This window comes from Hirundo rustica, chromosome 2 (genome assembly GCF_015227805.2).
Source record: "Hirundo rustica isolate bHirRus1 chromosome 2, bHirRus1.pri.v3, whole genome shotgun sequence".
Classification (NCBI taxonomy): Eukaryota; Metazoa; Chordata; class Aves; order Passeriformes; family Hirundinidae; genus Hirundo; species Hirundo rustica.
In genome coordinates this window covers 110,140,840-110,166,619 of record NC_053451.1, presented here as the reverse complement: position 1 = coordinate 110,166,619, position 25,780 = coordinate 110,140,840, and the positions used below count along the sequence as shown (strand labels likewise).

At 35.7% G+C, this 25,780-nt stretch overlaps 1 protein-coding gene across 1 annotated transcript in view; it reads left to right on the top strand.

Annotated features, from left to right (window-relative positions):
• CFAP47 (cilia and flagella associated protein 47) overlaps nt 1-25,780 on the top strand; it is a 267,594-nt gene that overhangs the window by 232,734 nt on the left and 9,080 nt on the right. The window contains exons 60-63 of the mRNA XM_040055880.1: nt 1,231-1,386; nt 12,885-13,056; nt 14,582-14,743; nt 24,534-24,702. Coding sequence (XP_039911814.1) covers nt 1,231-1,386; nt 12,885-13,056; nt 14,582-14,743; nt 24,534-24,702 — 659 coding nt within the window. The remainder of the gene's footprint in view (nt 1-1,230; nt 1,387-12,884; nt 13,057-14,581; nt 14,744-24,533; nt 24,703-25,780) is intronic.

The window sequence follows — 25,780 nt, the reverse complement described above, 5'->3', positions numbered from 1 at the left end:
AAGAGAATGTTAAATCAATCTGGTAGTAAGATGAACTATAGAATAGAAAATGGCACAATGTGCACACAGTAATCTGAACCATTTGGTAAACTAGTGGAGTACAGGGAATAATCAATTTTTATATATAAGATCAAGTTGTGTGTTTAACTATTTCAGTAACTCTCCCTCATGGAAATTCTAGGAGATCTCTAGAACTTACACCCTTTTAAACAGGGAAAGACCAAGGGTAATTAGCTATTTTGCAGAGTAATGGTAGTGAATACAGTTCCAGAACTGAAAGTTGAAGTTAAATAGACATGCTATCAAAAAAGGCATTTCCTTCCTCTATTTTTAAACACTGCATAATGATTCACCATGATATGGTTCCAAATTATTGATCATTAATTCCTGATGTTAACTTCAGAGTTAATTTTTGAATAAACATTGGGTCTAACTCTGATGAAAATGACTTCTAGACCTTGAAACTGAAAAGTACGTGGTCAGATGTTCTTTTTCACATTGATTCCCAGAACTCTAGGAAGTTCTAGGTCTTTTCTTTGGGAAAACATTATTTTCAGTGCTTTTATATATTTTCCTCCTTTTACTGTGCCAATAAATATGAAAGAGCCAGAAAAAATACCTATTGAAATAAGCTTTATAAAAACTAGTGTAGAAGCTAAAACCTGAGAACTTTGTAATAAAAAAGACATACTTTGGAAGCATTAAATTAAAATCACTTACTGTACTGAAAGAAGTTCCGTGATGCTTCAAACAGAAACACATGCAACAATGCTTTTTATTTTGGCATATTTCTATTGAAGTTTGAACAACAGTATTCTTAAACTAAGGAAGCAAAAGAGTAACTTAATAATGTTTCATTTAATCTTAAAACCTTTTAATTGTTTGCTTTTGCTTCAGTCTTCCTTTCTTACTGGCATATTTCAAACTATGCCATAATTCCTGTTAGCACTTGAACTAAAATGAAGATACATTTCACGATTAAAGATTAGAGAGAAATTTGCAAGTGCTGTTGGGAACTAACTGAACAGATTTTTCTTTGCTTAGCGATATTTTCTCCTACTTCATCACAACAGAACAAAAGAAAGTGGAGGCTGAGAAAAGCTTTCAGTTGTCTTGCTCCTTACTGAAATTCTGTGTTGCCCTAAGCACACCTAGCTTCTATGTTTAATTGCTTTGTTAAAAATCAAGATTCAGGCACTTTGCAAATAAGATACTTTTGCTTTTCTGTAGTTGTGATATGCTGTCAAGCCAGGCAGAGACTGGAACAGAGAGTAGAGCTGCTGCTGATTGGTGTAATAATGCCTGGTGCCAGTGCTCTGCCTCATGCAGGGAATTCTGCCATGGTCAATACAGATGAGTCGTCCAACACCCCAGAAGTCACTGATGGTAAGAATAGTTTTGATATTGTACTATTTTAGGAAAATTTCAAGTAAGTACTTCACCAGATGTGCAGCTCTGCCATGACAATGAGTGAGGTTTAGGCAAATTGTCCCAGTCTGTATTTCTACCATTTTGCAACTATCGGGTGTTTGTTTAACTTATTGTCTGCAGCTATATGCAGCTATGAATCTGAACCTTACATTTTTTAAAATTTGTCCTGGATGAGGCTTGCATACACACAGTCTCTCCTTTAAAAGAAAGCCTGCACAAATCCTTCAGTTAGAAAAAATACATCTGTGTAGGCATTGCCAGGAGACATTTATCTGCATGTTTATAAGATGCATTCCCATCAGCAGGCCAATATTGGTATCAGAATGGATTGAAGAAGGAGGACTTTTCGAAAAAAGTGATAAAGCTTTGTAAAAGGTTAGCTTCCACTTACTGTTAATCTACTGGGAACAGAGTGAAAATCAATTTATTCAGATACAGCAGCTTTTAAAAATACACCTCTCCTTGAAACAGAGTGGTACAACATATAAGTAGCAAGGAAAGAATACTTTGTTACTGCTGTATCACCAGTATTTCTGTTATCAGTCATAGTCACTGCAACACTACACTACAATAAATTTGAAAATTGTGCACCTTGGAAACTTAACATTTTTGGGTCCAAAGTCATCCTCCTTTATAAGGAAAATGTTATTTAAAAATTATGACATGTAACATGAGACAGACTAATGTGTATTTAACTTAGCTGTAAATGAGGGAAGGGACTTCACCTGTACTCTGACTTTGTTCAAAGTGGTAAAAGATGAGTTTACAGATGTTGCTATAATTGCAGTCTGTCAGGTAATCAGTTTGAAGGGCAGGCAGCCTTGGCTTTTGTGTCCCATTTCTGCCATTTACAGTCTGTTCCAACAGAAGCTTTGCAGGAATGGCATGTTACAGAAAATGTCCTGCCAAACAGCAAAAGTGAATAGTTGTAAAAGGTAAATCAAGATGCATTACATCCTTCCTAGAAGGCCAATTTTCATGCAAATGTGCATATGCTCTGCACATTGATCAATGTAATCTCATATCAGCAATTACTGTCCAGATCTTTAAGCAGATTTTATTTCTGAAAGCTTTTAAAATAGAAGGAGATCTGAAGTTGAACTGTTAAAAAGAGCTTGCACAACATATGCTTACTGATGGGTTAATATTCATAATTAATTTTTTAAATTTTATATTTACTCATATTGCACTGTCAAAGATAACTTATTTTCTGAGTATATTATCATCTTACACTCCCATATTACAAAGTGATAGTGGTAAATCCAGTAAAGCAAAAAGATGTGAAGTTGTCAGTGTACATTCTTTCCTCTTTGGAGAACTGTAAATACTGTTATAAAACTTTGTTCAGTCTTTTGAGAAGTCTTCCATCAAGATACAAATGTACAAATATGTACAAATGCACTTTTTTTTTTTTTTTTTTTTTTTTAATCATAGTCACAGATTTAGCTCATTATTGACAGGTCACATATGAGTGGGCTACCTTAAACACACCTGGGCTATTTCCCTCCAAAATGATGGCATCTGAATTGACAAGAAAAACGTGCAGTGAGCAAGCTAAGGCTGCACCTTCAAAGTCTTGCAGATTCATGATGTCTAGTTCTTGTTTTATTCATAGGAGTAATTTATTAACAATTGCTTCTGCACATGCTACAAGAAATTGATTTGGGGCATTGCATCTTTGTAAGAAGTCTGGTAATGAAACGCTTTGCACCATAGGTAGTAAGATCATTTTTAACACTGTGCTTTTCATAGTTTTCAATGACATTTTAATGCCATTATTGATAGATGAATTTGAGGCCTGTTAGGAAGCAAATTAAATGGTACTATCTGAGCTTTCTGCAGTCTACCAGTTATAACATAAATAAGTCTAAACCTTTAAGATAACAGTCTGGCACACTGTTCTTCATTTTTTTTCTCTTCTGAAAGAGTGATTCATCAGAGTGCCTGTGTGATGTGTAGTAAGCAGTTTTTACATCCAAGGATAAATGATGATAATTACTGGCAGATCAGATTTAAACAGCTAATACTGTGCTTCAGTATTTAAATTATTTGGACAAGTATAAATTCCTTTAAAGTGAGAAATCTTCAAGCACGTTTTTTACATAAAAAATTCAATTTCATCCAATACAGAAGAGTGAATTTGACACAGAAAGCTACTACAATTTCTTAAGAAAGAGGGTGCAGTCTAGATACCGTCTAGCTCCAATGACGTTGTTTAGAAGTCAGCAAAGTTTCAGGAATAAAATAATGAAAGCTTAATATTTTAGACATAGCATATACACCATGGCCCTTTTAAAAAATAATTTTCAGTTGCATTAAATGCATATTTTCACCCTAAATGTATTTTTAATCTGTTTTTTTACATATGGCTCTAAAGATAGCTTTTTCACTAAAGGAAATTTAAGAGTTGAAATTCATCCAAACAAGTGTGAAGTTTGCTATTTTTTAGTTTAAATATTCAATGGGGAATACAAAACATATTTAATTTTCTACAATCTTCTAAAAAAAAAATTGAACATTCACAAATCAGCTATGGATGTTTGACTGACATTTGACATTCACAACATTTTGTGTTTGTAGCGGTCCTTTGTAACCTTTCCCTTTCAATTGCTTCAATTTATCTCATAAGCCAGCTGTGAGGGCTGAGTATTTCTGATTAACTTCCCTCATCTCTATTAATTCTTAGCTGTCCTCACAGCCCAGCAGCTGGTCTGAGCTCCTTGCTCCTGTGTAATTATTTCTGGGCAGGTTTCATGACAGTTACCTTGGAGGGGAGTAGGGTTGCCCAGGTTCTGTAGGGTAGCTCAGGTATGAGGTTGGTTTAGGTTATGACCAAGTTTTAGAGCCATTCTGAGCTCAGACTAAACAGATGCACAGATCTACTGCACCTGAGATTGAAATAACATTTTCCACATATGCTAATCCATAATGTACATTGGCATTCATTATACAAAGTGTATCTGTTCCCTTTGTTTAACTGTTTATAAAACCTTTATAACAACTACCTAATATTCCTGAAATTAATCAGAATATACAAAAGGCTCTATTTTCTTTCATTTCATTAAAGCAGCTCTTTGAAACCAGCAAAGAATAAACACATATCCAAACACACATTACTGTTTTCTGTTCCCAGCAGGATTTTGTGTGGTATGGATTACAGTAAATTCCCATTTAATGTGATGGATCTGGATCAGGAGGCTCACCTTTAAGATATAAGGTCAATAAAATCCGGTATGACCAAAGAAATCTTTGGAGACAAGATATCTTTATAGATTTGATCTCTCATCCAGAGATGCTAATGTGATTGCTGATAAAGTGTAGCAGGTTAATATTGAAAGCAGTATGGAAAAGATAATAATGATGAAGGTGTCCCTGTATCCTACTTAAGCCATTTCTGTATTGTCAGAATAACTGTGGCATTATTTTTGAAATTATCCTTGAAGATGAAAAAATTATATCTATATAAATTAGATTTTCTTCCTATGCAAGAAATAAAAGAAAGGATAACAAAGTGTTTGTTTTGGATTAAGAGTTGATGAAAGCAGTGATCAATGGCAAAATGAAACTGTTGACAAGGGGGTGAACCAACAATTGAGACACTGTTATTATTGCTTTGTTGTTAGGGGTGACAACTCCTGATGTAAAGCAGAGAACCAGTAGAAGTCAAAGTATAAAACATCAGAGGAAAACTGAAAGTCTTAGATGGATTATTTTGTCAGCTACATAATTTTTGTTTACATCTGCCTGCTTGTTTCTTTGTTTATATGTGAAGCATGGGAGAGATTTGATGTATTGTTTATTTCCATTATTGAGCTGGAATAATGCCAGGCATTGTAATGAAGAAGGTCAAATAGTTCTTGTTGATATACAAGGCTGTCACTGCGTCCATTAAGAAAAAAGAGAAAAAATAAAGCACATTTTTTATCTCATAAGCAAACCCTCCAACTGCTATTTCTTACTATAACTAGAACAATAACGACAAATACTGGCAAAGAAAGAATTTGTGAGCAGGCAGTGGGGAACTTTTATTTCTCTTTACAGTAGTCAGTCATTTCTATTTCCTTGCCATTTTATCAAATGCTAAAATCCGTAAGCCTTAGGAATGAGAATCATCATTATGTTAATTAAAATTACTTTCTGATACTTATACAAATTCAGGCTCAATTTAAATATTCAACACTTAAAGTGAACCAGATCAATTAGAAACTAATCTGAAGTTATTTTTTCAGCTTCACAAAATTGCAAAAACAATAAATAATACAAAACCAGAAATAATGAAATTCTTCCAGTGCTACTTTTCAGTATGATGTAGATCCAGGAAACAGGAGAAGTCCAAAAGAACTGCTTGACTAACCCAAATAATGTCTGAAACAAGAGCACACAAACAGATATCGCTTAAAATTATTTGAGCTAGTGGATAAGAAAAACTTAGGCAATATAATTAGCTGGAAGCTGTATTAATTACTTTAGTTTGTGATATGCCGTATATGTTTGTGATTGCCGTTTCTCCCCTTACTTGCTCACAGAATTTCCTGTAATCTTTTTGGTTGAATGATAAGAAAGTATTCCAATAGAAACAGAACCACTACAACCTTGTTTTGTAAAGATATTTTGGGGAAGCTTCTTTAGGGCCAACACAGCTCTATAAGACCTAAACTGTCCTTCCAGAACATCACAACACTTAACAATGATCTGTCTGCATTAATTTCCACTTTTTCTGATTTATTTTCTCATTATTTATGGGATGCCAACAAAGCATTGCTAGTCAAACCCCTTAAGATGCTAACTTCTTAGGCTTTTCTGGGACAGTGGTCTCCTGTCTCTCAGCTGTGTTTGAATGCTTTTTGTGATGGAATGCAGAGGATTTATGCACCTAAATTTGTCTCAGAAAATTTATCTGACAGTGACTGTAATAAAAAACCACATGCATGCAAAAACCACCCTATCCCAAATGCTCTTCTATTTCCAGGTTATTACATTCTATTGTCATTTCTGTGATAAAATTCTTTGTCCTTGTCTTCTGTTTCTGAAATAGCATTGTTCAAGTTTTGTTGTTCTTACAGAAAATGAAGTAATTATCTCTAGATCTCCTTCTTCTCACCCACACTACACATTTCCAACAGAACATGATACAAAAATCCCCCAACTGACTTCCCCCCGTTGTTTTGTAAAATGTATAAAACTTTCTGTTTTTATAAATTACTGCATCAGGCCTGTTGTTTTGACAGTTTAAGAACATTTTGATGTGAAGCTTTGGAGATACAGGTAGATATTGAATCTCTAAGACAAGTAATAGAAGTTACATAGAATCACCACAGAATTTTGAATGAAGTGATAACCTTGAGTCATCACTCTTTCTTCAAGCCAGCTGAGGAAGACAAGAGTGAAACCTCAGAAATTTACTACACAAAACTTTTATTCATTATGAAGCTTGATTTATAGCCAAGAATTGACACGAGTGGGTACCTCCCACGAGATTAAATGTCATATAGTAGAGGAATTTACACTACCCTGTGTGATAAATGTTCCATCCTACATGTAACTGAATGCAATCTGTTGGGCGAGGAAAATGTGACCCTAGTGATCAGGGGCTGTGTTCCACTCTCTGTGGCTCAGTTTTGTATATTAAAAAGAGCTAGAAGAGAAAAAGTGCATGTTTTTGTTACAGACAATAGTGTAGTGTAAAAGTGTCAAGAACTATTGCAAAAACGGTGACATGGGTTTTCAATTTAGCCCCCGTGTGTGCCAATTCAAATAGAATGGTTAGGTTAAAAGTCAACTTGTGTTGTTACTGATTTCTTTGGGCAACATTGAAAGTGGGGCAAATTACTCTGTGTGTCATGGAAAAAATAATGTCTGTGTGAATTAAGACTAAACCATGAGATACATTCCTGAGGAAGCTGCTTTGATGTTTCTGTGCCAATCTACAGATGTGATCATTATCTGCGAAAGTTTCCAGTTAAATGAAGACACGGCTGAATAAAAAAGGGAACTTGTTGAAAAAGGATTATAATGTTTATGAAGAAATAAATTTTCATGGTTTCCTTTATAGCATGAATTTATAGGGTTGTGTACAAATCTGAGTCGAATGCCAGATCAAAGGCAAATAATGTGAGATCCTTTGGGCTGAAGAGAATCCTTTTGGTTTTTCTGAGGTTTTTGTTTCAACTTACTATGCAAGTAATATGAGAATAAAGAAAGTTTTGAAAGGGATGTATGGAGACAAAGTAAAAAGAGAATTAGGGAAAAGGGGATCCAGAGGGAGGGAGTATATGGAAACAAGCTGCAAGGAACAATGCTATATGCACACCATGTGTTTCCTATACATGAAATGGATTCACAAGCTTCCATTTCATTCACTAAACTATGCAGTTTTGACATTCAAAAAAAAAAAAAAAAAAAAAAAAGAATGGGAGGAATGCTTTTTGCTGCTTCCTTATGGTAGAAACTTGTTTTAGAAGTAGATAACTCTTTAAAAGGAGTGTTTTGAAAGAGAAAAATTAGGAAACAGAAAAATTGAATGTAAGAGAAAATTTAGGAAAGGAGCATTCCAGTTGTCACTAAGGAAATAGGCAGTGGGTTGCAGGGTAAAAAAAAGATGTGGATAAGAGAGGAATTTTGTATAGCCTTGAAGATATGGATGAAAATTTTTGACTGGATAGGGAAAGAGAAAAACTTGCAGAGAAGAGATATAAAGATACATATGCATGCCTATGTTGAGAATTTCCTTGGATTACTGTGAGGATCAATAATTTTATTATCAACAGAAGGAGATCATGCTTTTTATCCATTAATTTCTATGAGTTTAATTTGGTGTTTGGGATTTAGTAAAGTTATCTTTGTTTATATTTGTAATGCTCCATATACAGCTCTTTTGTACCTGTATGAAGAAACCTGGTGAAAGGCATATTTAATTACAGACAGGTCTTTGGTGGGGGGGGGGGGGGGGTTGTAATTTGTTTATTCTGTTGCTATTATCCTGTGGTTATGACAGTGAGAAACAGATACCTCATTTTCAGCTGAGATCTCATGTCTTACTACCCACATGATGTCTACTTCAGTGTTAGGATATTCTTAACCGCTAAACTTTGTTTTGCTTTTTTTCCTTTATTACTCTTGCAATTCACTTTTTGCTGTTTATTTGAATATTTACTTGAAAACAGTACTCAAATTATTTAATATGCTGTACAATAAAGTGTTCTGTCTGCCTCTACTTTTGCTGGAGAGGCAGAACTGCATATTTAAAGTTCATTCCCCACTGCCTCCTTAGTTCCAGCAGTGTTTATGTGAAAACTCCTGGAAGACAATGGAGAAGCAGGAAAGGAACAAGTGTCAGATGAGACCTGAAAGGGGCTATGAAGGAAAATATTTCAAAATATTTGGAAGGTGAAATTATATTCCAGATACCTGGTAGATATAAGTAGTTAACATCTGATTTTATACCTTCTGTGTTAGCAGTTTGGGGATGATTAGATCAAGAGGGGAAGAAATCTTTGTTAGGTGTCAGGTTCACAATGGACACAGCCTTGGAAAATTGTCAGAACCAGTGAAAAATATCAGTGTGAGTACAGTGTTACATTCAGCATCAATTGAAAATGTTTAATCTGGTTTATGCAAAGCATGAAACTGCAAATTTATGAATGCCCGGGCTTTAATTACATGTTTGTATTTGGTGATTGTGCTTCCCTGCTTTATGAAATGACTGCAAATAAGAGCAGTTAAATGAATTCACTTGTATCTCTGTTTTACTGCATCCATTCAAGGAAAAGCCTCCGCAATGAAGACAAGCACTTTTGCAGTCTGAACATGTTTCCATCACCACTTAATTTCTATCTGTCTCATTGGAAATGGGAGACAGTGTGAAAGTAAAGTGGGTCCCTTTGCCAGGTCGATGTCACCAAGTGTGCCACGGGTTAAGCGCTGTTTGTGGAGAGCTCAGACAGCCACATCTCCCCTGGAGATCCACAGGGCACTGCAGCCTCCCAGGCCTGTGGCCATGAGATTTTTATCAAGAAATGCAGGGTTTAATGAGCTGGTCCTCAGTGAAATCAAACACTCCTCTTCAGAAACAGAAGGGAGGTACAAATGCTTCTCTCCTGACATGGTGAAACTCTGTTTGAGATCAGAAATATCCAGTGGGCCTTTCGCTGCCTTCTGTAGGCAATAGATCCATCTAGAGATATCTTTGTTATTGCTTCTTTTGAACCTTGAATGCAGGTTCTTTTCCAAATATTATTTATTAAATATTATTTAAAATTCTAAGATTCCTATTTTGTGAACCTGTTGGAATAGTTCTTTAAATTTTAGATGCATTAATTTTAGACACATGCATCTATTAATTAGTTTTACAGTAAATCTAGCAGTTACAAAAATTCACATTTCCCCAGTTTGTATGCCCAGAGTGTAAAATCCTTGGAGTTTTCATGCTGTAAGTCTTATGAGTCATATAATAATTTTTTTTTTAAAAAGCGGTCTATATCCTTTCATCTTCTTAGAGGCTACTTAAACAAACCCCAACACTTTTATTCCAGAGCTTTTGAAGCAGTGTTCCTTACTAGAACTTGCAAATAAATGACAGCCAGGTCATAGTGCTGTATAGCTGAAAAACCTGGTTGGTTTTTAAACATAGATGCTTCAGTAGCTCTGCATACACCAGTGTTGCTTAAATGCATACCACCATTTTTAGTAATCTTTATTTACCCAAATGAGAGCGCTTGAAGACTGAGATTAATTGACTTTCAAAAGAAAAAATGTTTAATGATAAAAAAAACTTGGAAAATTTGTCACGGGATAATTACCTCAGAATATATTTTCTCTTCTTACTTAAATAAGGCAAGATATTATTTGGAAAATAGGAAGAAGTATAGTAATAATTTTTATTTTATTTTTATAATCAGAATTTCTATTCCCTAGATTTAGCTAGCTGTATATTAATAACATGCTTATATCTTCCCAGTGTTTGGATTGATAAATATCTCTATGTTGAGTCAGATGTGGCTTAAGCTCTCCCTGCTGCTCTCTATTTACAGAACACGAGTGGATTAATTGGGGTATACTTTTATATTTGCATGTGTATTTTACATCTTGCATTAGATAAAACAAGAATTTTGCCTGCATTAAAAGCTGTGATTTTTAAAAAGAAAACTGAACTGAAATGAAGAGAAAACTGAATGAAAGAATACAAAGAGCTGGGCCTAAAGGGTCAAGGCCTGTTTGAGCAGTATGTTATATTGTATTTGACTTTGCTTTAAAAAAAGTGTTAGTGCTATTTCCATGTTTTATATCTTCTGCCATTTAAATTGACACTAGGAATTTTAAGAGTCAAGAGAACTCTGAATTTTTGACAAATTGGACAATTTCCTAGCTGTTTCATAACTTTCTTTTTTCTTCTAGGTTCTGCCAGTTTGTTTAGGCAGCACATGTATTACAGGATTGCTAGAATCAAATATTAACATTTCACAGAGAATTCCCACAGCATGATAATATAGGAGTCTTCAGGGCAGCTGTGATGAAAAATATGTTTTACATTTTTTAGCAGTGCTAAACTAGATCAGCAGTCTAGATCAAAATGAGCTGAAGGGACCAATATAACAAGGTTTCAAATACTGGCATCCATAAATGCATCATTTTTTTCTTAAATGTTAGAAGTATAAAATATTTTAACTAATTACTTAATATAAGCATAGAACAGGTCGCAAAACAGCCTGGAACACACAAAAAAATTAGATTTAATTGCTCCCGACTAAAACGTTGTCAAACCAAACCCAAATGTCTTTGGATATTAAAAGTAGCATGCAGTTCCCAACGTTGTCTTCCTAACACCTGAACTATAAAATAAGCTTTTCCTGGGTAGCATTGTGTGATATAACTGCTGAAAGAAGCATCTGTTCAACAGCTGCAAATTTTTTTTTTTTTAATGTGAAATGCTCCAGATTGTGTCATCCTTTCTCTTCCACTGATTGTCAGCATCTGAATCTTAATGTTCTAGCATTTGTCAAGAGTGACTCCTAAAAGCCTTGGTGCGTGTTGGAATCTGAATGCGTGACATAAACATTACATTTTTCAAATGGAAAAACGGCAAGCATGAAACAATGTAGGATGGCCCTAAATTTTATAGACTGTAGGAGAAAATGTTCATGTTGAATTTCATTTTAACAAATTACATTTATTGTAATGAAGTTCCTGCATATATGGATCGATACATGGAAATCCTGTATTTTGGTACTCAGTGTGTACCTAATCTATGATGGATAATTCCATATGCTGGACATAGTTTGCTTACATCTGTGTGATTCTACTCTACCACATATTGTACTGAGGTCTGTGAGCAGTCTACTTTAAAGAGTTACAAATGGTTCACAATAAGCTAGTACATTTCTTAGAGTTAATCTTTGTGTTATAAAAATGGAGCAACAAAAGTTCACACCTCCTCTTAGCTGCTGAAGTGGGAAGAGGAAATTGTGCATTTCAGAGAAGGACAAAGGACTAGAAGCGTGGGAAGACATCTCCATACTCGCTTAAATTTGGGTGGTTTTACAGATTGGAAGTACCAAACTAAGATTTTCTCCAACATCTCTTGGACTTTTTACATAAACAAATCTGTTGTCTATATTTTATAATTCTGAATCAGAAGGCCTTGGGAATTAACTCTGTACTATGCAGCCAGGATATGTGTTCAGGGATGCACACACAGCAGTTCTGTACATTTGTCCTCGCTCTGCAAGTTCAAAATGTGCCCTGAGATAGGTGGTCATAGTAAAATGAAACCTCCTGTAGGAGGTAGTGGTTGTGTTAAAACACTTCTCATCCATAAAATGTGTAAAGCTTTTAAATGGATTAGCAGCTTGAGATTCTTTTCCTCATAGAAATGTTCCCTTCTGTGCACAGATTACTATTTTATACTGAATATCTCAGTTTCCTTTATTACAGCTGGAGGAGACATTTGATTCAAGAAGCTCAGCTGTTTATTTTTATGTCATTAGTACTTGGCCTTTTCATAGCTGCCTCAGGGAATAAGAGAAGAGGCTGCTGGTGGCATCTTCACTATTTCTCTGTATTCTGTTTCTCAGGCTTGCAGCCATCAATGGCATTGATGTCCTTAATGATTTTTTTTTTCAATTGTCCCAATGGCATTACTCAAAAAGAGTATTATGAAATTTTCATTTGGCTGATGAACTAGAGGTATCTTACCAGCCAGAGCAATATCACTATTACAATTCACATATCCCAAGTGACTTTTCCAGCTTCTATTTTGATGGAAACTATATAGCCTGTCATACGAAATGGGAAGATTTTGTTATGCAGTCAGAAGGAAATCACTTAGGTTTTAGATAATTTCTAGTTTTACTTATTTGTCATTTTTAGTAACAAATGGGAGAATTGTAACACTGAGCCAACCAACTGTGTGAAATTACAGCACACACAGGCTGATATTTTTCTCCTGTATCATTTAGGTTCCTCTGCAACACTGGAGTTTCTGTATGAATTGCAATATCAATCAGATGAAATTAGATCTCAGCTTGAGTCTTTGATTGGTTTGCAGCTGGTTGAAAAAGAATGGGATACAGAATCCAGAATTGTAACACTGATCTTTAATGTAGTGTTTGCACCTAGCAAACCAATGAGGTAAGATCCTATTCCTTGCTACCAAAAGAACTTGTAATGGAATCCTGTCTGTTCACTCTTACTTATATAATCATTTCCCTGCATTCTTTTCCTCATTTTTTTTTCACCTCTGAGATCTATTGGTTTAGATTTTGTCCCTTGCTGCTTCTCAGTATAATGTCTTTGGTGTTAAAACTAACAGTGTTTCTTTTTAATGCCTGTGAGATAGTCCTGTTGAGTTACTTCCATAGTCTGTGTGTGCATCATTTTACTTCTAAACATTGGAGCATTGAAAGACTTCCAATGAAAATTATTTGTTCTCATAATTCATAAAAAACATACAAACAAGATGGTCTCTCAGTCATGGAAAACTTTATCTAGACAAGCATGTGTGCATATTCTTTGACTTGGTGAAATAGTTGAATTTGAAATTAGTTTCTACTGCCCCAGTAACAATGATCCGCAGGAAATTATTCTCCTTTTTTATAATTGTGATGTGACATGATGTGTGTGCTTTGATTTACATAAGAACATCTCCCTTCTTTAAAGGAAACTGTTGAAGTGAGATTTTTTTGGAGAGAAGGAATTTGCCCCTTCCTTTGGGTACAGTCAAATGTTGGTCAGGAGGAGGCTGAAGAGAAGCTTTAGTGACCTTTAGGCACACAGTAAATCCAAAGTCCCAACATTACCAGGAGTGTTAGGGAGCAGTCACTGCTGAGTATCATGAATTGCATGAAAAAAGTTATCTTTAGGAAGCAGGAGGTTACTCTTCATTTGCAGTAGTCCAGAAGTTTAATGAAATAAACAAAGAGCAAACCTTTCGGAAGAACGATCCACCCACCCGATCCAGTGTCATTGTGTCAGAAGGAGGTGAATTTAGAAAGCCTTTTCATTTCTACTCGTCTTTATTTTATTTTATTTTTTTAATTTGGTTTGGATTTTTTTATCTTTATGTACTTGAGACTTAGGCTTCGTGCAGAGGACTCAATGGCTGCAATTAATTGGTTTTGTTATCTTCAGAATCTACAGCACCAGCTCTCTTAGACAGTCCAAAGGCATCAGAGTCTGGCATTTTTCTTAAGTACACAGACCTTTGTCAGATCTATTTGATTCTATTATGAACTGCTAATATGTTCTGGACAAAATTCTCCTCTAACATCACAGTAAATAGAGAATAATGATTAAAATAAATGTAGGTGGGGTTTTTTTGGCTTTTTTTTTTTTTTTTTTTTTTTTTAATTCAAAAGAGAGCAAGCAGAAGAAGAATAAAATCTCATGGCTGTGCCAGAAATGTCACTTCCATATTATGTTCTTTCTTGTAATTTGCTGTAGATATTTTGCACTATTTAATCTATATTCCAGTCAAGTTTACCTGATATGTGCTATGCCATGCAAAATTAGGAATGTACTCTGGTTTAAAGTAATTTGTATTTTCATTTTACTGCAGTTTACTTCTGCACACTCAGAGATTTTTTTTTGTAGATTAATCAGTTCATGTTTTATAATGTTTTTCTATGTATTGACTGTTTTTATCTGAAATTTTAAGGAATGAGGCAACCATTGTAATTCAGTGTACTGCTGGAGGCCTTTGGAAGTTTCCATTGGTGCTCACTGCCACGGAGCCAGAAGTGGATGATGTGATCAACATTGAAGCAGTTGGCCTGAATAAGGAATCCATAGTTGGCTTTAAGCTCACAAGCCAGACAAGGTAAAAACATGCTCAGGAAATTATGCAGTTTTCTGAGGGTACAACTCCTACTCAAACACATTGGTTAGAATAAATTTGGGCAACAGACACATTATTGGGATGCAGCTATTCCATCATTATTTTCAAGAGCTGCATTTGTGTGTCATTTTGAAGCTTTGTTGTAGAAAACAGAAGCATTCTACATTTAGGCTTTGGCTTAAGAGAAAATATGTGGAATAGATCCAGATGTTTATGTTATGACATTTTTTGCCCTAAAAGGCTTGGGAGGATGTTAAAATATGTAATACAATGTTTTGTGATATTAAAGGCTCACTAGTAAAGCTTTAAAAGCTAGTGCTTTTACTAATAGATTTTTTTCAAGGTGCTTTATGCTTACACTAAGTTAAAAACATTCCCTCACATTGTGCTTTAAAAAATTTTAAATGTGCTGTTCTTTTTAAAGTTCTCCTGTTCTGTTATGTATGTGTGCTATGAATTGATCTCTACTTCCACTTGCTAAAATAATAATTAAATTCTTCAGTATTTTGTTTTTCTCCTTTTTTAAAAGTCCTGCAGAAACCTCTATTAATATATAATTTTACATATTTTGATTATTTTCCCAGAGTTTTACAATGTTATAGCAAATTTAAAATGTCATTTGTATACAGCAGGAAGTTAAGGAATAAATTGTGTGGTAATGATAGATAAGTTTTAAAATATTAAACTGGAATCTGAATTAATTATAATGCTTACAATCCATGTAGCTTATGGAAGTTTTAAAGTTTCTTTTATTTTCTTTTAAATTAACTACTTTTACTATATATCTAGAAAGTGTGCCAGATACGCAGACTGACACTTTCATTGTGGATACATCCTTTGGTTTCATCCTCATTGGCTACAACAGATTTTTTTTAAGCTTATTTCCAAAAGCTGTGTCTCTAAGATGGGACTGTTGTTGCAGGTTTTAGATGCCTGTCAGTGATGTTAATTATTGGGGACTCTGACAAAGGCTTCTATCACAGTGTTCCAGTTAACAGCTGCAATAGAATGGCTGTTTCAGGAACAAAAGTGGAGCAATTGCTCTGGCAATACTGTAATCTCCTGGTAGGTGTTTGATAGTAGTGAAGATTCCTGATGTTCTCCAGACAAGTGTTATAAAACCTGAGTCATTACAGTGATATAGAGGAAGAGCTGTGATGGAAGATAGATTCTCTTTTATCCTTAAACAAATTCCAACTTTATTTTATATAGCAAGTGTTCCCCCCATAAATTTCAAATGCAAAATGTAATGTTTGCATGTACTAAAAAAGCTGTGTGTTATAAACAGTAGCAGGAGCTCCACTCATTAGGGTGCACTGGGGAGAGCACTGCCAGCAGGTCAGGGAGGGGATCCTGCCCCTCTGCTCAGCCCTGGTGAGGATCACCTGGAGTGCTGTGTCCAGTTCTGAGCTCCTCAGGACAGGAGAGACAGGGAGCTCCTGGAGCAGATCCAGTGGAGGGTGACAAAGATGATGGAGGGACTGGAACACCTCAGTGAGGAAAGGCTGAGGGAGCTGGGCCTGTTCAGCCTCCAGAAGATGAGGCTGAGGGGGGTCTCATCCCTGTGTGTCAGTGTCTGCAGGGAGGGCTCAGGGGATGGACCAGGCTCTGCTCCCTGGGGCCCAGCAATGGCACAGGAGGAACGGGCAGGAGCTGGTGGCTGGGAAGTTCCACCTGAACACAAGGAAGAATTTCTTTCCTGTTTAATGAGCAAACACTGGAACAGATTGTCTAGAGAGGGTGTGGAGTCTCCCTTGCAGGAGATATCCAAGAACTGTCTGGACACAATCCTGTGCTGTGTGCTCTGGGATGACCCTGCTTGAGCAGGGAGACTGGAGCTGATGGTCCCTTCCAACCTGTCCCATTCTGTGAACTGTCCTATAAGTTATATATTGCTTAATCTTACCTGTAATTTGCTTGGGAGATTTTGGTGGTGGAGATTTTGTATAGAAATAGAACACTCAGCCAACCAACACATAGTATAGTGGACCTGCAGATTAAAAGCAGTTACATAAGAAAAATGTATATTACAGGTGTGATTTAATGCCTAAATAACTCAAATTATTTAGATTAAAAATAAATCAATGAAATATTAAAACATAGATTAAAAATTTTGAATAGGAATCAAATGGTCATCCTGTAGATCCTCCCTGAAAAAAAATTATCAGCCCTTTGTAACTTTCTTAGTAATCAATTAGCAGAACAATCTGTAAAGAATAATTTCTGCTACTTTAAGAGGGATGGGGTTTTTTCTCATTGCATATATAAACACTTGATGTCTTCTTTTCTTACGCTGGACAGTAGCTCATGGCGCTGCTGCTTTGAGAGAACTGTGGGAAACAGGTGTAATTCTGAGTAACCTGCTAGGGAGGGACTCTGCAGATGTGTTTTTTTCTCCTGCTGCTGCCCAGGAGAGAGGGAGGGTGCACAGATCACTGAGAACACCTGTGCATCTTTTGGAGCTAGCAAGGTGCATAGTGGTGCAGCAGATAGTATTTGAGAACCACAGGCCCTAAAAAAGGCTCAGGATCATATTAAGAACAGGCTAAGATTCTTGTAAATATATGTGTGTGTGTGTGTGTGTGTGTGTATATATATATATATATATATATATATATATATATACATACATACACACACCCCACATTGAATGAGGATCTTCAGTGCTCCACAATAAACCTATGAGATCAATGGGTTTTGTTTTCTTTTTATTTAATGCTAGTGCAATTCAAATGTGGCCTTCCTCCTTAAATTCCACATTCTTCTCTCCAACCCTCCCCCAAAATCCTCAGTGTGTACAGGATATCTCAGAATGAATTAATGATTTTGGTGTAGTTGCTTCAGGAGGGATGATCAGTTACAAATGGGAGGTCATTGCTACGCTCTTCACAATGATCTGCAATAATGAAAGCTCCAGCAGGACATGAAAATATGTAATGCTCCCTTTCAATACATTTAAACTTCACACAATGAGAAACAGGCCAAAATTTGCTCCAGAAAATAATGAAAGATACTGAAAATGCAGCTAAACCATTTTATTGCATGAAGAAATGTATTTTTTAAAACTATATCCGCCTATGTCAGTTGGAATAGAGTAGACGAAGATTTTGCTTTCAGCTTTAAAAATTCCAAAGGAACATATTTTTTAAGGGTTTCTTGTATTGGCATTGGCTTGATTAGAGTCAAATCCGGAGATTTTACTTCCTAAATAAGAAAAATCTACCATTTCTTAACATTCATGGATGACCTTTTTCAGGTTTTGTCATAAATGTAGGTTTAATTCAACACCAGCTGAAATCATTGGCAGCATTTCCACTGAAGTAATTTGTTTTAGTACAGACCTCTAATGTTTGAGACAATATTAGTGCATGTTTAATATCAAATGCATTATTGAATGCAAATGGTTTACAGAATGACAACAGTGTTAACCAAAAAGGATGGGATATTATCCTTGGAAATAAAACTAACAGAAATTTATTTGATATCTATCTTAAATTACTGGTCTATTATTTTAAGTTGAAATCTGTAATTGAAACATAACATAAAAACTCTCAAAGTGATACTTTGCCTAAGAAAACTAGCCATTTCTATATTTGGCATACTGAAGATTACTTAATGTATTTTTAATCAATTCAGTTTGGGATCAGGACATTTGTGTCAATACAGAAGTGGGTTTTGGAGCTTATTGATTGCTCAGTGTTCCTGTACTGAGTTATTTTGATGGTTGCAGTTATTTCTTCACATTAAAATACTGATGTCCAGCTGCAGCAGAATGTTACCTTATGTTTTCCAGGGCAAATACTTCAGTAGCCAACCTGAGGTATGGGGGGTAGATAGATATTTGTGAACACTATATTCACTTGGAAATCTTTAGTAAACTATGCTACATTTGAAGGTTTAGTCAAGCTGGGGGAGAATTCTCTCCTATTTGTTGTCTGCTTCTTTCTCACACACAGTTTTCTTTCACCAATTTAGTTCAGTCTTTTCATGTACCTGTTAGTGATTGTTACAATTATGTATGACTTCCCATTTACAGTAGAATCTTTTCCATCTTTCCATCCTGCCCCGTCACTCCAATCCTGTGTTTATCACAAGCAGGATATTTGTTACATTAAGGAAGCTTCTTAGATAAACTCCAACCGACCCTCTGGAAGACACAGCACCTGTTGTCACAAAAGCAAACAGCCTTATGTTGATGTGGTCTCCACAGAGGGGCATCTGCTGAATCCAAGGCTCCACCTGATTATGGAAACAGAGCTAGAATAAAGGGGAAAAATCCCCAAACTGGTGGGCTGGGGAGATGAGAGTAAAGATGAAATTTGGCTTTAAAATGACTGCATGTGCAGATTTAATTTTCTTAACTGACTTTTCATTGGAGATTTTCCTTATTTCTTCTATGCATATTTCCTAATGCATAGAATAAATGTTCAATTAAAAACACTTCTTGGTCACACAAAATTAATTTTAATTCTGAGGAATTAGTGGGCAACCAGATTTGTTTCTGTACCCTCCCTTATTTTGAAGGGAAAACAAAACAAAAAGAAAAGTTTACAATTACAATTTTAAGAACCATTTCCATTTTACTCTAATTACTGCTGTATTTCATTAGAACTACCACGAGCCAGGATTAAGTATGCTACAAAAAAATGCATTTGGTAAGTTCTCAGTTCATGCATCCTCTCCTTCACTCTCACATTGCTGTATATGTTACTGGCCTGGATTCCTTTGCCAATCTCCTTGTTGGCAGTTCTGCAAAATTCTACCACTAATCTAAAGATGTAATTAGAATACTTTACCTTAGCACTTCCCACACAGTGGCAGCTGCAAAGCACAAATGTTGACTGGGCTCCATTTTTTGGAGCCTGAATGGAGACTAGTGGAAAATATTGATAATGTAAACATTCAGCAGACCTTTCAAAAAGTTATGATCGTCCTTCCTAACAATACAATACTTGACATGTTGCACGTTTAGCCAAGACCTGTATCCAGTCATCAGTCAATCAGCAAATATAGAAACATCTATATGTTTCATCCCTGGGTAGAAACAGGGATGAGACAGAAATTGCCTTGTGAAGATAGAACCTTTAACTCCTGCTTTGGTTTTACAACATGCACACAACAGAATGTTGTCTTAGGGTTGGTAAAGCATTCCCTCACAGGCATTTGTCAGGTAGTGTTTGCTCATATTTTTTGAAAGTCCTTTAATTCTAAAACAGCTTTTTCAAAGCCACAGAAGTGGTAGCTGGAGTTTTAAAACTTTTCTGATGTCCAGAGTTCAGGATTTAGAATTGGTCAATTAAACCTGAGTTGGTTTGGGTGTGAAACATAACCAATTTTTATAAATAACACTGAGTTACTAATTTATTTTTCCATTGTAATTTTTTGTTGGTATGAAATTATCTAAATCATACCAAGTGTCATTAATAATTCTATAGAACTGGACAAATGCATACTGTTAATAAGTTTTAAGGACTTGACTGTGTAATAACTGAAATTTCTTCTGTCATCCGACAGATGTTAACTACAAATTACAAGAAATAAATTTAGTTATGATTAACTGTTGTTTTAATCTCTTGGACTATTGTAACATTTTCATATCCCTTATTTCTTGAAGCAGTTATGTACTTTACAGATTAAGATATTTTGTTACTCTTCTTTTATTAGCAAAAAATTCCCAGGCATTTGCTCAAAAGGACTACTTGCTGGTATTTTTATGCATGGCTTTTCAAAATGCTGAGTTTTGTAAAGGAATACATTTCTACAGGAATAATGTACTGCTTCAGTAGTTTTTGAGAAGAGAAACGTTAAACCTATTTTGAGCCTTAATTTAATAAAATTTAATAAATATTTTCAGTTTTGATGAGTGTTGCCTTGAGTTTTAGCCTTCTGAATGCTTTCATTTTTGTGGTGGAGTCTTCTCAAGGATTGTAACATAAACAAAAGTAGTTGTTTTCGCATTCCTCTCTGAGGAGGGACAATTGATGGGCTTCTAGTCTAGTGAGTGGGGTGGAGAGGTGGCAACCTTATTCTCCAATCCCTGGTAATTGTCCAGAATCTATATAAGCGAGGTCAAGTAAATAAAGTTCCCTTCTTTTTGCTCTGACCACTTGAGTGTGAGTATAATTCTTTTCATATCCTCTAGCAACAGATGAGTATTTTATAAGATTAGGAGTGTGATTTCTACAGGAATATAAATTTTTCTACTCATATAAATGTTAGTTTAAGATGTAAACTACTATTATTTTTTAGTTTAATAATTTGAAAATTCTGTAGTGTGAAAACACTGATAAGCATAGACTTCTATTTAAGGACAAGATTAAAGGAGTATTTATAAAAATGTCCGTTGAAGACCATCTCAGTTTCCTCTTTTCCAGGTCGCCATGATTTGATTGTCCATTTATCATTTAAATTCGAATTAGTGTTTACTCTTGTTCATTGTTTGAGTAAGGACAGAGTTCATATTGTCTGATGGCAGTATCAAACCATTATGAGAGGAGTTAAGGAAAGACAGATGGGAAAACACATTTACTTTCTTTGGTTTATGAGGTCTCTGCCCTTACATTTTCTAATTCATTTGTGCTTGGTTCATATGTGTTTTCAGAAGTCTACACATCATTAAGCTTTACAAAGTATGTTAATATCTGCCACCCTTCTTGAAAAAGTGCAGACTGCCTCACAACCGACCTTCATGGCTGAGAAATGACAAGCCAAACATTGACTCCGGAGCTGTTTCACCTGAAAGAATAATCAAAAAGGAGAAATTAAATTTTAATAATTAAAAAACCCCACCCATAATTATTAATTTTTAATTATATACTAAATATACAGACATGGAAAATTACAACGTCTGAAATTCAGGTGCTGTTCTGGGAATTTCATCTCCAGATTTCTCTTTATTATAAAAGATGAGAAAGAGAAAGCAATTTACTTATGCTTGTGAGGTACCCAGGATACCACTTCATCTCCCTAATGTGAACAGCAGTGAAAGCACTTCTTGTTTTGTCACAGGGGGCATCTTTAGATTGATTTTTAAAACAATGCAAGATTTATCAATGAAAGGCTTCCGTTTCTGATTGTGTGTAATTTTTTAATTGCTTTTTTTTTTGTACCAACTTCATCAGAATCTCTGCTGGCCTATCATATTATGGCAATACATTTAATTTGTCAGGATTTCTATTTTCCTTACTTGGACATAGTTTCTACTCTGAGAAACATTTTTCATCCAGTAGATGCCCTGACTCTTTAGTTTAAAACTGACAGGCTTTGGGAACAGAGAGGTTTTAGCTATGATTTTGTGTGTTTATGCAAGTTAGTTAGTATGCCTTAATGTATTTCACTCAACATGAAAAAAATTACAACTTCCTCTAGTACCTTATGATAATGCTGTCAAGAAGCGTGCAGATTTTATTTAAAGCTTTTTGATTATTTTTTTCTTTCCATTTTTCTTTATGAAAACTAAAATCTGACAAGGGCGATGTAATAACACTCTTTTTCTCTTACTTGGTAAATATCTGGTGCATAATTATAGAAGAGTTTCTTGACAGTTTCACTTTAAACTATCTTGTCCCTTGTCTGGACAAAAACTAACTTTTTCCCATCCATTTTTTCTGACTCTTTTGATGTCTCTGAAAAACTCTGGAACAAGCTACTGTTGCATAACTCCCTGCTAAGAGGCAATTTCTGCAGGAATTAAATCTGTAGTCTCCTGTGTTGCTACGTAAGCAGCCTGTCTCCTGCCTCATCTCCCCTAGCATTTCATCATCGCCTCTGTAGTCCAAGTCATGCTCTTGGATGTCTTACAAAGCCACCAAGCACTTCCTAGGAGTTGTGCACTTCTTAACTATTCATTGGAAAACAGGCTGAGCAGGGGAGATACCTGTACTGCCTTAAAATGTTTCTGAACCTAGTCAACAGAGCAGTGATGCTGGAAATGAAGATCTGTCCAGGTCTCTGTTTTCAGAGTGAGGATTTGAATATTTGCCTCAGGCATTTTTGATGAGTGCTGTACTCTGCTGCTCAGTCTAGACCCATCACTTCTTTTTGATGCCATACTTGCTGTCTGTGTGTAATAGGTGTGCTCTAGGCATTCACAGCTGAGCAATCCTTGTGGGAAACAAAGATGTGAAAATTCAAAGTTTATCTGGCTCATGGATGGGAGCTCAGGCCCAGCAGGATTAGTGCTGATGGCCCAGGGCTATAAACTCAGTGGCACAGCTTTAGGCACCACAAAAAGAGGTTGTCAGCAGAAGTTTGATGTCAAGACTGGAAGACTGGAAATGTAGTTTCAGACATTCAGTCATCCAAAGGAAAAGCCAGGCTAAATCTGCTGATGCACCCAGGTCCAACAGCACTGCTAAATAGCACGAAATTTTTTTGGAGGCAACGGAAGCTTTTTGGTTTCTGTTTTCTGCACTCTCACTCTTTGTTTCTGTAAACTGGCAGCATGACCTTTTTTTCAGGAGAGCATTTTGAATATAACACAACCTTTCATGAGAACATATTCCAAAAGGGCTATTTTTAAACAAAATGACATAGGCCCAGCATGCCACCCACAGGATAGCGCTTGCCCAGGAAATGTGGAGCATTTCCACAGAGATATGACTTGCCATAAAATATTAAATTCCCTTTCTTTATGGGTATTTTCTTTGAAAAGTGTTATTTCTGGTGTGACAGTCCATGAATAAACAGATTTGAACAGCTTTTCTTTGAGATGCTTTTAGCTTTTCATTCTTCAGGTTTTATCAACAGAAAATGTGTTTCCTCTAAGCATGCATGGTACTTGCCCTGCTGTACGGTGCCAGGGTGTTGTGGATTAATTTTTGACCATCCCATTGTATTCCTAATTTCAATTTCCTGTGTTCTCCTTCTGTTCAGAGAGTGATAGAGTTGTCCTCAGCAAAACATATAAAGAATAAAAGGAGAATGCCTCACCAGAAAATACAAAAATGTACATTCTTTTCATGCTGAGAATGTTTATGGCAAGGAGTTCCTGAGGAATTGTGATGGACAGGCTTTAGTTTGGGACTGGCCTAAGATTGTTTTATAGTTCTCAGCCACTGTCTTTACCAGGACTAGGGATTTTCTTTGGGTCCAACAGCACTGCTGTGAACCAAGGCATTAGATAAGATCTGTGACGGAAATTTGAGATAAGAGATACACAATATTATCAATAGAGCAACCTAATTATGTTACTGCAAAATCTTAAAATGTTCAGCTCATGGGATATGAAAAATGTGAAAACAGTGATAAAAAAATATTATTTTTCATATCTTCATTTCAAGGCTTTCAGAACTCCATCCTAGTCTAGTAACACTCTGCCAGAATGCAAATTCAGTTCTAGTCATAAACCTTAATAAAAAGGTAGCTTGTCAGTTTTATTTGATTAGAGATTGGAAAAGGGAGTACTTTTAATAGGAAAAATGGATTTTTCACTCTGATGTGGAATTTACTTCTATCACTATTATGATGTCTTTACAAGTCAAATTATTCTTTTTTTTTCTAGTGGCAAACACTATCATTATTTCATAGTTAATATAATATTTATAATAGCACGTAAATGTGTTTGAAATTGAATACCAGTATGCAGGTCCCTGTGTATAAATAAAGAATTCCTGCAGAATAATTATTCTGTAAGTAAGAATGCTGTTAATATTCCCTTTTCATTCATTCCATGTTTCCTGAGTCATGCCACATGGTGGCCTGAGTGTTAGATTGGAGATAAATTCTGTTAAGATGCTGTAAAGGCACAACAGGCTCCTGTGCTTTTCTGCAGGTACCCAGAGCGATTCACTGCACACTTCCTGGCGGGCAGCGATCCCGATTTCCTTGTCATGCCACAAGCTGGAGAACTTCTCCCAGCAGGCACTGTGGGAACCGATATAACAGTGGGATACAAGCCAAGGATGTATGGCAGGAGGCAGACAGCAACGCTGGTCATCGAGGTAAGCCTTCCCCAGGGCAGTGCACAAATACAGCTCCAGCAGTGCCAGCAGGAAGAGAAATCCTGCACCAAAGAGCAGCACTGGGACACACCCAGAGCATGTGCTGTGATGGTTTTGCTGCTCCTCACAATGGACAAGAATAAAACTAAATGTGGAAAATTGACTGATGACAAGCTGGAAGAACATGCTCTATTTTACCCTTTATTTTACACTATATTACAATTTGTACATCACCCTTTTGCCATCAGCACCAGAGGCAGATACTTAATCTTGATAGGTTTGCCCCAACTCCACAGACAACATGACTTTCACAGCGATTCAAAATAATCCTGTTAATAACTGGGGGAGAATATAAAAGTAATTGAAGATGTGAAGCCTAGGTTATTGATTTTAATTGTATTATACATCTTATATGATCAAAGGCTCCAAGAAGGCAGGTGCCAAACTGTGGAACAGAGAATTTCAGAGCACAAAGTCAGGAATAGCTCTTTTGAAGCAAGATGCAAAATAAAAATTATTTGCAACCAAGTAGCCTGTGTAAGTGTGAAGATCAGGAAACATTTGAAGACATGCATTCCTTCAGCAGTGAAAATGCTCTCAGAAACCAATTTTCAAGTTTTAAGTTATTCTTTAGAAGGCATCTGTTGAAAACACACAGCAGGGGTAAACACCCCACATTCTCTATAAATCATGGTTTGTACTTTGAGTCTATTCACTGCATGCTGGTATGGTTTTCAGACTACTATATTAGAAGTGAAACAACAATATTGATTTAAGAAATAAGATGGTCAAAACCAAGTTGATATAAAGATGCATAGCAAATCACTACAGTGTTTTATCTCTATAAGTGACAGCTTGTGTAACAGTGAATAAGAAATTCAAATCCTGGAAAAAACAAGGTCCTTCAATCCCTCCTACTTGTTTTCTTTTACTGTATTAGATGTTTGATTAATATAATCCCTTTACAGAAACAGCAATGATGCTTATCACTCCTCCATTTAAAAAATAAGATAGCTTAATGAATATATTCTGTGCTATTTTGTGTTTACAAAGTGCTGTATGACACAGCTACAGAGCT